Source organism: Cibotium barometz, chromosome 6 (assembly GCF_041138505.1).
Source record: "Cibotium barometz isolate CiBa-2024 chromosome 6, ASM4113850v1, whole genome shotgun sequence".
NCBI classification, from domain to species: Eukaryota; Viridiplantae; Streptophyta; class Polypodiopsida; order Cyatheales; family Cibotiaceae; genus Cibotium; species Cibotium barometz.
In genome coordinates this window covers 5794376-5807720 of record NC_141051.1, presented here as the reverse complement: position 1 = coordinate 5807720, position 13345 = coordinate 5794376, and the positions used below count along the sequence as shown (strand labels likewise).

Genomic DNA, 13345 nt, shown 5'->3' with positions numbered 1-13345 from the left:
ATCATGACAATAGACACTTGGGTATTATTGGGACAACCTAAACTCATCCCTACAAGCAATAGTCTTGCAAGAAGAGCCAATGGACAAAACATTGAAGTTCCAGGTTACTTTAGATACACTACTCAAACAATTGATGGCGATATGAAATTTACATTCCATGTTACCCTAGATTCCCTTGAGTATGATGTCATCCTTGGTGGAACTTGGATAAGTGAATCGCTATATTCACTAGATGAATCCATGCAAATAGTCACCTTAAACACTCCTACAGGTAATGTACAATTGCTATCACGGGAGGAAGAAACCTTGAAAGAGCTAGAACTTCCAACATATCTTACTGAGAAGATACCTAGGATTTTGGTGGGATTGGAAATTTCAAATAAAATCACCATAGCACAAGCACAGCTTTATCCAACACAAGAACATAATCTCATGACCCTTGAGCTATGGGATTTGTTAGGTTAGCCAACACTCACGACATATCCTACAAGGTTACCTTTACACAAGACTTAAACATGCCATGTTTGGGGTACTTTGAACATATAATGTATCTTGAAACTAACCCCCTTACTTGCAAGTTTTTTATGGTTGACTATGTGTTGGAAGCAGATTTAATCTTAGGGCATAAATGGACTATTGCTGCCCAAGCACCATTGTGCTTTGCTAGTAGTGATAGAATCATCACCATGATGTTCAACGACAAAAAAATAACAATACCATACTACAAGGATGAGGATCCAACTTTAATGGATATGATGTTGAATGCAAAAGGATACAAGCCTCTTTTACAAAATCCCCTCTATACAATTACCTACCATCTCTGATAAGGCATCTACTCCTTCAACCTCACCCTCACCTACTATGAAGTTCGATGCCAAGACCTCACAATCAACATCTATTCCTGACGAAGTTCCCATAGCCAAACCATCTATCTCTAACAAGGAACTAAAAGGAAAGACCCCGGAGCCTATGCAGCTTCATCGACAAACGTCACCAAAGGAGACAACCACAAGCTCAAAGGCCTCGTTCATCGACAACCACTTCACAAGAGACTCTAGCCTTATCATCATCAACAATGCCAATGAGTCTCAAACCTGCAACCTCAGTGCCAACCAAAGTCAAGGAGGGTCTCAAACCTTCCACATCAACCCTAAAAAAAACTCCACCAAGACTCCCACAATCACGATATCTTACTAGTATCAAATGTGGGTGGAGAAGCAACTACTTGTACCTCAAGGCCACTATGAAGGTGCTAATCAAATTTGATGCCTCGATAATCAAAACCTCTTCCTCAACATAGCACTCAAAAGCCACGGAAAAAGAACTCCACAACACCGTCCACAAAAGCCTATACAAGTTCCTCAAAGAACTCCACCAATGCAACAAGGTGGATACCAAAAACAATGCTACATGCACAAGGGTGCTACCAAAGAAATACCAAAGCTTGGGTCCCCAAGCGCATCACAAATTCCCCTAAGCTTACACAAAGAAGAAAGCCTCAACACCAAACACATTGGTCACTAGTTTACAATGTTCATCAAAGATGGGTGCATGTGCATGTGCATGTGCTTCAACAACAACAAGGATACTATGATGGTAATTCCATCATATGGTTGTTTGCCAAAATTGAATAATGTGAAAAAAACCTCACCACTGACTTCAACCCCAACAACTTCACCTGAAGTTTGACAAGAATGGAGGCCCAACAACGACAAGCAAATCACTCAACAACTCTTGTGTATTCAGCACCAACACAAGAGCTTGTGTGTTCAACCAAACAATCAGCATTCTTCCCTCTACTGCCTTGATAACATGTGAACAACAAATTTCAGAATCAATACCCACATCTGCAAAATGGAGACTTATGAGCGCATCAAGGAAAAAATAACAATTCTCTTGTCACCCCTCTGGATGTGAGAAATAAGTGCATAAGAAGCGGTTGCTTGTAAGTCATGACCTAGATGACCCATAAGTGTATAAGAAATAAGTGCATAAGAAGCGGTTGCTTGTAAGTCATGACCTAGATGACCCATAAGTGCATAAGAAATAAGTGCATAAGAAGCGGTTGCTTGTAAGTCATGACCTAGATGACCCATAAGTGCATAAGAAGTGGTTGCTTGTAAGACATGACCTAGATGACCCATAACCCCAAAAAAAAAAAACCTCGAGGTCAAAACTTGCAACTTCACCGAATTAGGCCATCTCACGAAATAACCCTTCACAGCCAAAAAACCTACAATCTCATGTGTTCAGGTTTCTCATGAATTATGGTCTCACGGCTTAAGAACTTGCACTTGTACAATTTAAGCCTCATATCACGCATTACCACATTCCCAATGATTTTCGATAGCCATTATAGATTTGTTAAGCTTATTGCTTACTATTCTTCTCGCTGAATTAATGTAGCAGCTGCTCCATGAGTACATATCCATACTCATGCACTGGAGAAGATTTGTACCAAAGCCTCACCATCGACAACTTCCAGATACATCTCTGGATGGGGGGTCATGGTGGGCGAAAACCTAGTCAATGGAAATATTGTGTTAAAGGAAGTTGAGTTGGAGACTTCCGTGCTATAACTCGAGGAGACCTAAGGGAGGCTATGGGGGGATGTCAAGGGTCACTATGTTGGTGGATGCATCCAGACCTTCTTTTCTGCCTTCAGTCGGTGAGCCTGCTCATATTCTGGCCTGACTTTGGCCTCTATTAGTTGTTCCTCTAGCTATGCGATGATCATGTCTTTGGCTTCAATAGCCCTCTATTAGTTGTTACCTTGAAATGAACAAAGGCCAGAGATAGAGAACTCTTCGCGTTCTCCACGAGAAACCACCGTGGCCTGATGAAGCTGGACGGGGAAGCAAGACTAGCTATCAGGTTGGGACATGGACGCCTGGCACACAAGCAGGGGCTATCCTCCGTGGACTCCAATGACCCAGACTTCATTAGGATCCGTTACGTTTGATATGCCGACGACTTCTGACTGGGAATCGTTGGTCCCGTAGAGTTGATAATGAAAATCTAGGAACGTATCACTCACTCCCCATAATCTGACTTGAATCCTGAGACAGGCTCCGCAAAATTCGCAGAAATAGCTGCAGGGACGATAGAATTCCCTGGTAAAGTCCCGGCTTCGAATACTCCCCCATGATTTTTGCAAGAGCTGGAGAAGCATCGGAGAGTAAAGCACCGTATCCATCTCACAGCTCCCTACTGACGCTCCGCTATATGGAACTCGGCCATGAGCCTGATCCTTACTTCCACCAGGGTTTCTGCCTCATGTTGTGTGGTAATAGCCCTTGTGAGATCTTCCTAGGTCTGTTTCCTAGCTATCCTGGGCCCTTTAACCTCTATGTGGATAAGCTCTATCTCTCACTCTAGGTGGTAGATCTTGAAGTCAGCCTCTAGAACTTGTAACTACAGCCTGGTCATTAAGTCCAATAGTAGCATTTTTATGTGTATCCAACTGGGATGGTTGTTGGCTTGGGTAAGGAGGAGTACTCGCACATTGGGCCACATCAATCTGCTCTCTTTGTCTTTCCATGAACTCTATCATAGCCCACAAGGTTGTGGAACATAGAATTGAAGGCCACTGGAAAATCTAGGAGGCGGTAGCCTCAAGAGTTGAGGATTGATTGCACACGAGAAGCTTTTTGCTAAGGTGAGGTTTCCTACATGAATCCATACGTGGGATTCTATGGTGTTCTGGGCAGCTTTATAAGAGCTTGAGGACCTAGTGCCGGGATACTTTTAGGCACCTCCTTAGAAATATTAAATGGCCAAGTTGGGTCCCTTAGGTGCCAAGGTGTGCCACTTGCTTCAGCTGTCACATTCCTTGTGAGTGTTCATCTCATTGGTTTCTAAGAATTCTACATAAGAATCAGTGGTCTTTTTTTAAGCATCCATTAGATAAATTTCGATTAAGATTAAGATTCATACCAAGAAGTTGCCCCATCTGGGTTTATTATTACTTATCCACACAATAATCATCATCATCATGTGGGTTCCAGTTTTATCCACGAGGCGGACTACCCATCGGTTTTCTACATGTTAACTTAGAAAAGAACCCTTAGTTTATTATTCAGTTATACCTTAGCTTAAGGGTAGCTTAGGAATAAGAACTGAATGGTCATGCTGATCAGAGATGACTCTTTGTTCCTCGATTCAAGAAGTTATGTGTTGTGCGAAAGAGGTATATTCATGATGATGATGAATACATATACAGTTTACTCTTAAGTATAGTCTTGTGTCTATGTTTAGAATCTTGATTGTAATTATCGCAATGTCCAGTAATCTTGATTGTAATTATCGCAATGTCCAGTAATTTGTGTATTGTGTAAACTTGAATGTGTGATTAATGTCACATTAAGTTTTCTTTGATGTTTAATACATAAGTTCACAAAGAGAGAGAGAGAGAGAGAGAGAGAGAGAGAGAGAGAGAGATCATTGCTACCAATGTGAAAGAAAATATAACCATTATGGAAGATTATAAGACAAGAATAGTTAATGATGAGATGGAGTCTGTCCACCCGTGCGCTTCAACAAGTAGCTTTGATAGCGATCTAGGTAGATTGGGATGAAGGATATCATGCACAATAAAAGAATGCACAAAAGATAGATCTAAGCTTTTGATCTCAAAATAACTAAGGAGGTTGCCAAACGCATCTATATATAATATCGAGGGTTTGGTTGTTTCATAGATCACCCCCCAAATAGACCAATTGATCGTATCACTTGATTGGGTCCAGATAGCGCAGTTTTCAAACCTATCTGAGGTTAGTTGGGTGCCCGTTCGAGCCTGTGACCTAAAGACTAGTTGTCTATGTATTCAAGTCAAGAGCTTACCTTAGCCTTGCCAAAGCATGTGTAATGTATTCAAGTCAAGAGCTTACCTTAGCCTTGCCAAAGCATGTGTAATTGGGTCTTGCCTTTGAGCGTAAATCCAACTTCCCATAGTAGGTGCACTAGCTTCACCCGTCACTTCCTCACTCTATTGTCACACCAAAATGAAAGGGGTGAAGGGAGAGCTCTCAACGCCTAGATGAAGGCAAGAAGAGATGGTCCTTCATGAATGGTTCTCTCTCAGAAACAGTAGGGAAAGAGGAAGTTAATCAAAGAGGAAAACCTAGAATCAAACCTATTCAAGCATACCTCCATCTAGTAAGCATGAATTCAAAAGTATATAAACAAGCAAGAAGAGAGAAGGAGAGTTCACAATTGTGTCTTGCTTATTGTCATCCAGTCAACATGCACTTGCATACATCCTAGTTGCCATGGTGCCACGTCTGCATAAGCCATCTTCTAGCCATCCGAGTGTCGAATTTGGAAAATCATGGAGCACCCGAGTGCTTAACACAATGGCTACTCCTCATACAAGGGAGCCTTGCAAAGTATATCAACATGTCACCCACATACTAATAGTGACAGGTGGAAAAATAAATTCCAACACAATTATTCTACAACTATGCTTTAAGGCATTCCGTGCTTCTTTCTCATACCCTTGGGTGAGACTTATCTTCAAGTAAAATATATTTCATACTTATTCTGCGCATTAAGAATCATTAAAAGTACACGCACTTTAAACCCAAATTTCAAACCCCTTCTTTCTTGCTTCTACCACCATTTTCTTATCACAAATAATGCAACAAAGTGGCCAACCCTCTGCACCTATAACATGAGACCAAGAATGGCCAAACCCTAACTTCAATGCAAAGTCCAATGCTTCCCAGGTGGTTGATTCCATCTCCAAGATCCCAAAAGATGCTTGCTTTCCTAGCGCCTCTAGCTTCATTCTATTCCCCAAGAGCGGTGTACAAGGCCTTCCCCAACCCTCATCCTTTAAACTATATCTACAACCAAAGAAAGTAGGGTAGATCTAGGAAATACACCCAAACTCCATGGTGGTGTTGAAGAACTTACTATGCAGATGAAGGGATATCACAAAAAAATTACAATTCGAGTAAAAGGTTTCAAGATACATTTATAAGAGCCCACTCCTATGGCCCCCCAAGATCGCCTTCTAGGGAATGCTCAAATCTTTATGTGGAACACCAACCCATAAATGTAACCTCATCACCCAAACCAAATACAAACCCTATCACAATTCAAGCATGAAATTTAAAATTTGGCTCCATCCAAAATCTAGCTTGCCTACCCACTTTCCTTGGCCAACTATATTCCCACAAGGCAAACGAAACAACTTGATAGCACCACCCACCAACATAAATTTTCTCAACACTAAATTTCATTAACTTACTGCCACGTGTATTGAATTTGCATGAACAACAAGAGAAATTGGTAGCTTGACATTTGGTGCATGGCAAGTAGTGTGTAATGACTCAATGATCGTGACTAGAAATTGTAACAAATGGCAATGGGCCCTGTGCATACCCCGTCAGAAGAAGTTCGTGTAGAGAATGTGGGAATACCCCTCATGAAGAGAAGAGACACCCTTGTTTGTATTTCAATTTTGTATTTCAAGTGAAACCGCGTAGGGCTATTTGAGTGTTTATTATGAAGAGTCTAAGCAGTGTCCGAGAAAGTCGTGTCTCAGCTTCAACTTCAACCGATTGAAATTTCAAAATGAAAAAGAATTGAGCCGGTTGATTAGTTTTTTCAAAAAAAATATGATTATTTTCCTCAAATTTCCGGGGTAGGGGGATTTTTTTTTAAAAGAGTATGTTTCTTTTTTAAAAAAAGGTTTTTCCCAAATGCCGAGTCGAGTCTTAGTGTGGGCTTAATGGTGCAAGTGTGCATGGGGTACGTATATATAGGTGTTTCGAGCGTATGACGTACGAATATGGGTTAGGCCTCTAATGCTGTTGCAGATTGCGTTTATTATAAGAGTAGAAATGGGACAATCATTAGAAGAAGAGGGGGGCGGGCCGTAGAACTTGAAGTGCGCCAGAAAGTCAGGTTATTGGGGGAAGGCACACTCGTGCATGCGAGTGCCGAAGAGGAGCGCGCCTGGGCGCCCGTCTTTGGCGTACAAATGGTGCTGTCTTTTTTGCTTCCTGGCCATATCTTTACAGAACGTGCAATAAAGAGGGAAGGTCTTATACGGAATCTACGTAAGCGACGGTGTGAATGAATCCTTTTTATTTATTTATTTTTATTTTGAGAGTGCGCTCTTAACTGCAGCACCGCGCCACCGCCAAACCTACAGATATCCTGTTTTCTTCTCGATATTAGATATATATATATATATATACATATATATATATATAATTATACTTATTATTCCGGCGTCATGATATTGTCGGCCTTAAGGATGAACGCGTATTTTTCCAGCATTATTATTATTTGGCCACTGTATTAAACTCAGTACATACACTGTGTATATACAGTGATATTAGATATTATATATATGTGCTCTTTTGTAAACTGCTTTTGTCCTGCGTTCTGCAGCCAAAACCAACGGCAGTTTACGTGAGAGTTTGGTCCCATTTGTTCTTCGAAAGAATTCTTGCTACTATTCTAGCCATCTACAATAGTTAAAGATAAGCAGCAAGATAACATTATTCTCAACAAATCACAAAAGTGGGACCCTTACAATACTGAAGCTTATTGTTGAGGACCGAGTTGCGGCTTTTTGGTATATAATTCTTATATATATATTGGTTTTAAAAAAGGATTTGCAGATCTTTAAGCTAAAACATGCCGCAAATTAAGATTTGGGGACACGTTACTAGTTTGCAGCGTATTTGTAGTGCAGCGTATGTATATCCTGACGCTTAAAGTTGATATACGACGTATAACTTCGTTTGGTTTTGGAACAGGAAAAGTCATTTTCCTAAGTGAGATATTTGTTAACGGCAACGCCATAATCGAAGGTACGGCTAAAGCCTCTATGCTCTCGCTGTTCTCCTTTATATCTATTAGAAACTTTAACTCCACGTATTCTCATCAAAGTCTACAAGATTTATGGTTGTAGAAATAACACGCTGACGTCTATTCACGCAGATACACCGTGTATTCAGGTATATATAAAAAATCCACACACTATAGACAAAAAAAGGATTTTGACGCAAAGAAATCCAGTAAAGTAGAAAATAGCGCTGCCAACTCCCGATCTTTACGTCAAAAGTGGTCAGCACGAACGACTACTGGTGATATTTATAGAGGAGTAAACTTTGATTTCGGAACTCAATGCAAGTAGAGCTCTTATACGTTAAGGCAATACGATATTTGAGCGGCTGAACATGCCCGTGAAGATGCATCACAATTCACAAGACACGATTTTTTCTTTCAAATAAATAAAGATAATCAAACCACAGCAGTACTCTACACACTACAAACGAAAGCCTCCCAATCGCACTAAACCTAAAGCATTTAAACAAATCAGTGTCAAATAGACTTTTAAAATGTGGGATTTTCGTAGTATCAATAAGCTTTCAACAAGGCTGTCTCACAGTGATATCAGATTTTCAAACGCTATTCCTATGGGCACACACCCCCCTATGGCCGACACAGCTGCTATACTTCTTGTTTCCCTTCACTTGGTATAAATCCATCCTCAAAGATCTAGACAGTTCAACAACAAACACATAGGTTTTGAATTGGCCAGAAGTCGTATGTTTGTTTTGTTTATGGCCTCTGCACACCTCTATCATCGACAGAAGCTACGGTTGCTTAGACAAGATTTCATGCGCTCAGATGCACGTTTAAGAAACATATAACCAAGTCAAATGCCTGTTTACCATTGCCTTATCTTTAAGATCACCAAAGGTGGCCTCAAATACAGGTAAAACTACTTTAAAGGTGTGAAATTGATCACTGCCACCACTTGGTTAATCAGGGCAGATCAAGCATGCACTTTGATTGGCACTAGTTGAAAGTTTTGTCAAAATTTTCTTCATTACATGTGTGTACTTACTATGGGTAAAATCCGTCCACGGACGACGTTCTTTGAGTCTATTATGAAAGACCCTCAGCATTCAAGATAGAGCAGGCCCAATGCACAGCGAATGGTGAGTATGGATTGTACCTTGGCTTGATCTCTACAAGAGTTTAGCCATTCCAGTAACCCAAGTTCTGCTCAAATCTTATATCAGTGGAACACTATATTAGAAAGGGCCAGGTATACTTTCCTTACCTCCTAAAAGGGTATTTCCAGCAGTTCCATAGATGCCCGCCAGATCGATAAGGGCGGAGCTTATTGGTGTACTCCTTCCACCACCTAATTGAAGCTCGGCAACACTCGAGGGGGGCACATTGCCTTTGTCTGAAGCTCCTTGATCATGGAGAATGCCCTTGAATGTACGCCCCCCGATCCTCACCACCGTTTTGTAGGCATATTCATCCTGCCCATCACTGACTCCTGTCATTCTAACACATTGGAATAATGCTTGTGCCTTGACTTCGGGGGGCAGTGCTGCTCTAAATCTTGCTTCTGCACCACAGCAAACATCTCAGTTTCTCCCTCTCTCTCTCTCTCTCTCTCTCTCTCTCTCTCACATACACACACACACACACACACTACACGCACAAACAAAAGACCATCATTACCTTGTCATTTTTGTTCATCATGTAATAGAAATCAAAGTACAATACAGGTCGTTGATGCACAGAATTATTTTCGTTACCTTGAAATCTCAGTAAGTGTGCGTGTATTGAACAAAAGAGTGCGAGACATGAATGTGAAATTCGGGCTCTTCCCACGGCACAGAAACCTGTCGGTCAACTGTGCCATAGGGTTTCTCAACTGTACTAAAATCAGCAGGGATGGAAAGTTGCTCACAAACTGTGCAGCCCTTTCTGCATTTTTTTTTAAAAAAGAGTATCCCAGGGCCATGGGTGGCCTTTCGTATTTGCAACTTGAAATCCATGATTCTCCTCTTAGCCTTTGGCAGTGCTAAAACTGGCTAAGGAAGATGAGAACACGGTAGGGGTCCTTTTTTTAAAAAAAATGTAATATCCCAGACTGAGTGATTTGTTCAACTTCTGGTACATCAACTCCTAAACAATCTACCGAAAACTTAAATTCATTGCAGAAGCCTTGACTGCACCGTAAGTGCTTTATTAGTAATCTTATTGTACATAAGCAAGCTAGTTCTACAGGCTTCCAAAAAAGCTGAAGCTAGCAAACTGCTGTGTCCAACCTCAGAAACTAATGCATGCACTAGTCTACATACAGCTGAAGTTGATGCAATTGGTATGAAGTTGTACAGGCAGTTTGTGCCTTTTGCTTTGCAACTGCAATAAGCTTTGACAAAACGCTGACAAGGCCTAAAACAAAAGACAAAAGATAGTGGTAGACAATATGTCATATGAGAAGTTATTGCTGAGAAACACATTGAGCAGCAGCTAGACTGTAGTTTGAGAAATGGCGGGTGGAGAGTGGTTTTCTAGTGAGAAGTAGGGTTAGCAAATAGATGTGAAGTAGATACTAGAGAGGCTTTCCAATGGAATTATGGGATGGACATAAAACAGTTCAATTCAAATGAAGATCAGTAAAAGCTAGATACACTTGATTAGGTTAGCAGGGACGAAGATCAGACTATTAATGCTAAACGAGCTTGATTAGGTTATTACTATACGTGTCAGACTGTATGTCAAGTGGTGAGCACTGAGCAGTTGGAGCTTGGGAGAAACGTGGGGTTTGAGATTCGGGGGGTGGCAGATGTTAATAACGGTGATAATAGGTTATATGTTAACATGAACAGTTAGATCAGAGAGAAAATCGAGCTCACCTTGTTGATGGACGGGAAGGAGGGCCGCGTTGAAATCTGAGCTGCGAGGTGGGGTGCCCGTGGAGGTGGATGTGTAGGATGCGGTCTGGGGGGCCATATGGGCAGCGGCGCCCGCTAAAGCCAGGGTACGCGCCCTTTTAGACTTGGGCACCGGTTGGCCGGACATCATGGCCGCCAGCTCCGCCTGTTGCCGCTCCCGTCTCTTTGACGCGGGAACCCACGTGCTCCTTACGTGCGTGGAGCAGTCGAACCCGCGGCTCTTACAGCAGGTCCGGCACCTCATGTACACGCAATCTTTCTTGGCCTGGTTCCCACAGTCCTGGCAAGCTATGGTGGCGACGCTCGAAGACCTCTGTCTCATCGAAATGGCCTCCGCCTGAATTCCTCTATGATGCTGCAATTGCGTCATTTGATGTTGTTGTTGTTGTTGCTGCTGCTGTTGTTGCTGCTGTTGTTCTTCGACGCTCCTTGGATTCAAGAGCTCCATATCCACTACAGTGACTGCATTATTATTGTCGCCTTCTTTCTCGTTACTCTGCTGCTGCTCGCCATCGGTAGGTTTTGTTCTGCTTAGGATACTCACAGGCCACGGCTGTTCTGCAGCAGCAGCTACAATCGCCTTGCCTTGATCTTCGACACTATCACCCCTCCTTACCACAGTTACTAAAGGCAATGAAGTGCTGTTCGAGTGAGACACACCTGCACTAGCTTCTTCCTCTTCTTCTCTAATTACATTCCCTGAATGTATTCTTGCCTGCTGCAATTCACCCCCGGCAAAGCTCACGAAGTTTGCCCTTGCAGCATCTTCATCTCTCCTGTGTGCCAATCTATGCCCATAAAAGCTCAAAAACTCCTCATTGCCACCCCTAGAGATGAAATGTCTTGCGTAATTAGTCTCGGTATTAAACCCTCCAGCAAGCCCAATTAGTCTGTTGCTACTGCTAAACAGTGCTTGGCCACCTAGACCCACAGAGGTGTTAGAGAGGGTGCCCATTGAAGAAACAGGAACAGGCTCTGATCCCCCGCTTTCAAACGAGAATCCATAGCCCGGCAAAGGTCTATCCCAGCCGCCGCCGCCGCCACCACCGGCAGAGGGGGGACCAATTTTCTCTCCGCCCGGCCTTGCGAAGCAGCCGCCGCCCGACGTCGTCCCACCATTAAAGCCCAGCGAGAAGTCTCTCTCTTTTAGACCTCGGCTGCTGTCCGGCTGCAAACTCAAAGAAGCCAACGCCCAGTCAGAAGGAGTGCCGCTCCCAGTAGCCACGGCTGGCGCCACAGTGTGAACCCACAAGGGCCAAAAAAAAGAGCAAAACCACAACGCGTTTCTCGAAACCGATTTGAGCAGCCTAACCTCTTTTCTCCTTGCCCCTTGCAGCAGATGCACAGATCACTATCTCCCTCTATAGCTACTAATATGATCTCTGTCACTGTGCTCACAATTTGTATCTTGGGGATTGTGCTCCCGTAACTTTGGCACGTTTCAGAAGTCCGTTGCAGCGTGTCCGCCTGCCCCAAATGTAGCAGCCCAGCCCTCCCCCCACTAATTAGGGCCTGTTAATCTAGAAGCAAACGTCTGCGTCCTGAGATTCATTAGTGTGTGAGATCAACCAATTAACTAAGCCAAATAACCTCCCCTTTCATAACCCTAGAGCTTACGATTCGTTGGAGCTAGTGACCGATATATGCTCCAGTGCTAATAAGTAGACTTAGTATTAAGCGTGCATATGTGCCCGATAATTACATCACAAATGGAGCACAAACAAGCCCCTACTTTTTATGCCCCAAGCAGCTGCCAACAACAATTCTAGACAAACACAATCATCCAAAGCCTCGCACAATCATCAGACAAGCTAGATATCGTAGGGTTGCCGCAACCATTCAAACCCCAAGTGCAAGCAACCTAACTTGCAACAAGCAATTATCCAGAGAGATCGTATTCCCCTCCAAAAGCTGCGAGAAGACCAACACATACATAGGGTGCAAACAAAGAGGGGGATCGTAGGGTTGTGAGAGCTGGTCCTGAAGCTGAGACTAATAGAAAAGAAAAGAATAGGAGGAGAATCAAGCCACCAGCTTTGGTGAGTAGTGTCCAGTGCGATACGAGGGAGGGTGCAAAGCAAGGCTAATTAGAGATGTCGGTGCGGGTGCGCGCGTTTGGAGAGACATTGAGATACGGGTAGCGTCGAAACGCAAAAGGAGAGGGAGGGAGGGAGAGAGAGAGAGAGAGAGAGAGAGAGAGAGAGGGGAGGAGCGCACAGATCGTTGCACTGATTCAAAAGCGAAAACAACAACTAATACTAGTAGAAGTAGTACTCCTGCTACTTGTGGACAGTCGGAATGAACGGAGGGGCCCTGTGAGGCTAAGTGAAGTGATGATGGCGATGACTATAATGAATGGGGTCCGGAGAGATGATCCTTGAAGAATTAGTTCTGCAGTCCGGGGAGGAATGGGGCGAAGAAGGGGGAGGGGTGAACCTTTACAAGCTGTGATGGAGATTGATGAGGGGACTACGATGAGATTGATGGGTGAGCCGAAGAGAACGAAGGCACGGTCCCAAGGAGTTGGTGCGGTTCATCAAACTCTTATCACTGCTTTTCACACGAGTCCATTATTAGGAGCTTGTTCACATTCGGAAGTGTCTTGAGTCTAATAGCGT

General features: G+C 43.1%; 1 protein-coding gene across 1 annotated transcript; it reads right to left on the bottom strand.

Annotated features, from left to right (window-relative positions):
• Positions 1–8666: 8666 nt before the first annotated feature.
• On the bottom strand, positions 8667–13111 carry LOC147637376 (uncharacterized). The gene is made up of 3 exons (XM_086799163.1): positions 12040–13111; positions 10689–11895; positions 8667–9388 (listed from the first exon to the last, which is right to left on the bottom strand). Exons 2-3 carry the CDS (start codon positions 11680–11682, stop codon positions 9063–9065), a joined length of 1320 nt encoding a protein of 439 aa, XP_086655289.1. The 5' UTR covers positions 11683–11895; positions 12040–13111; the 3' UTR covers positions 8667–9062.
• Positions 13112–13345: the final 234 nt, after the last annotated feature.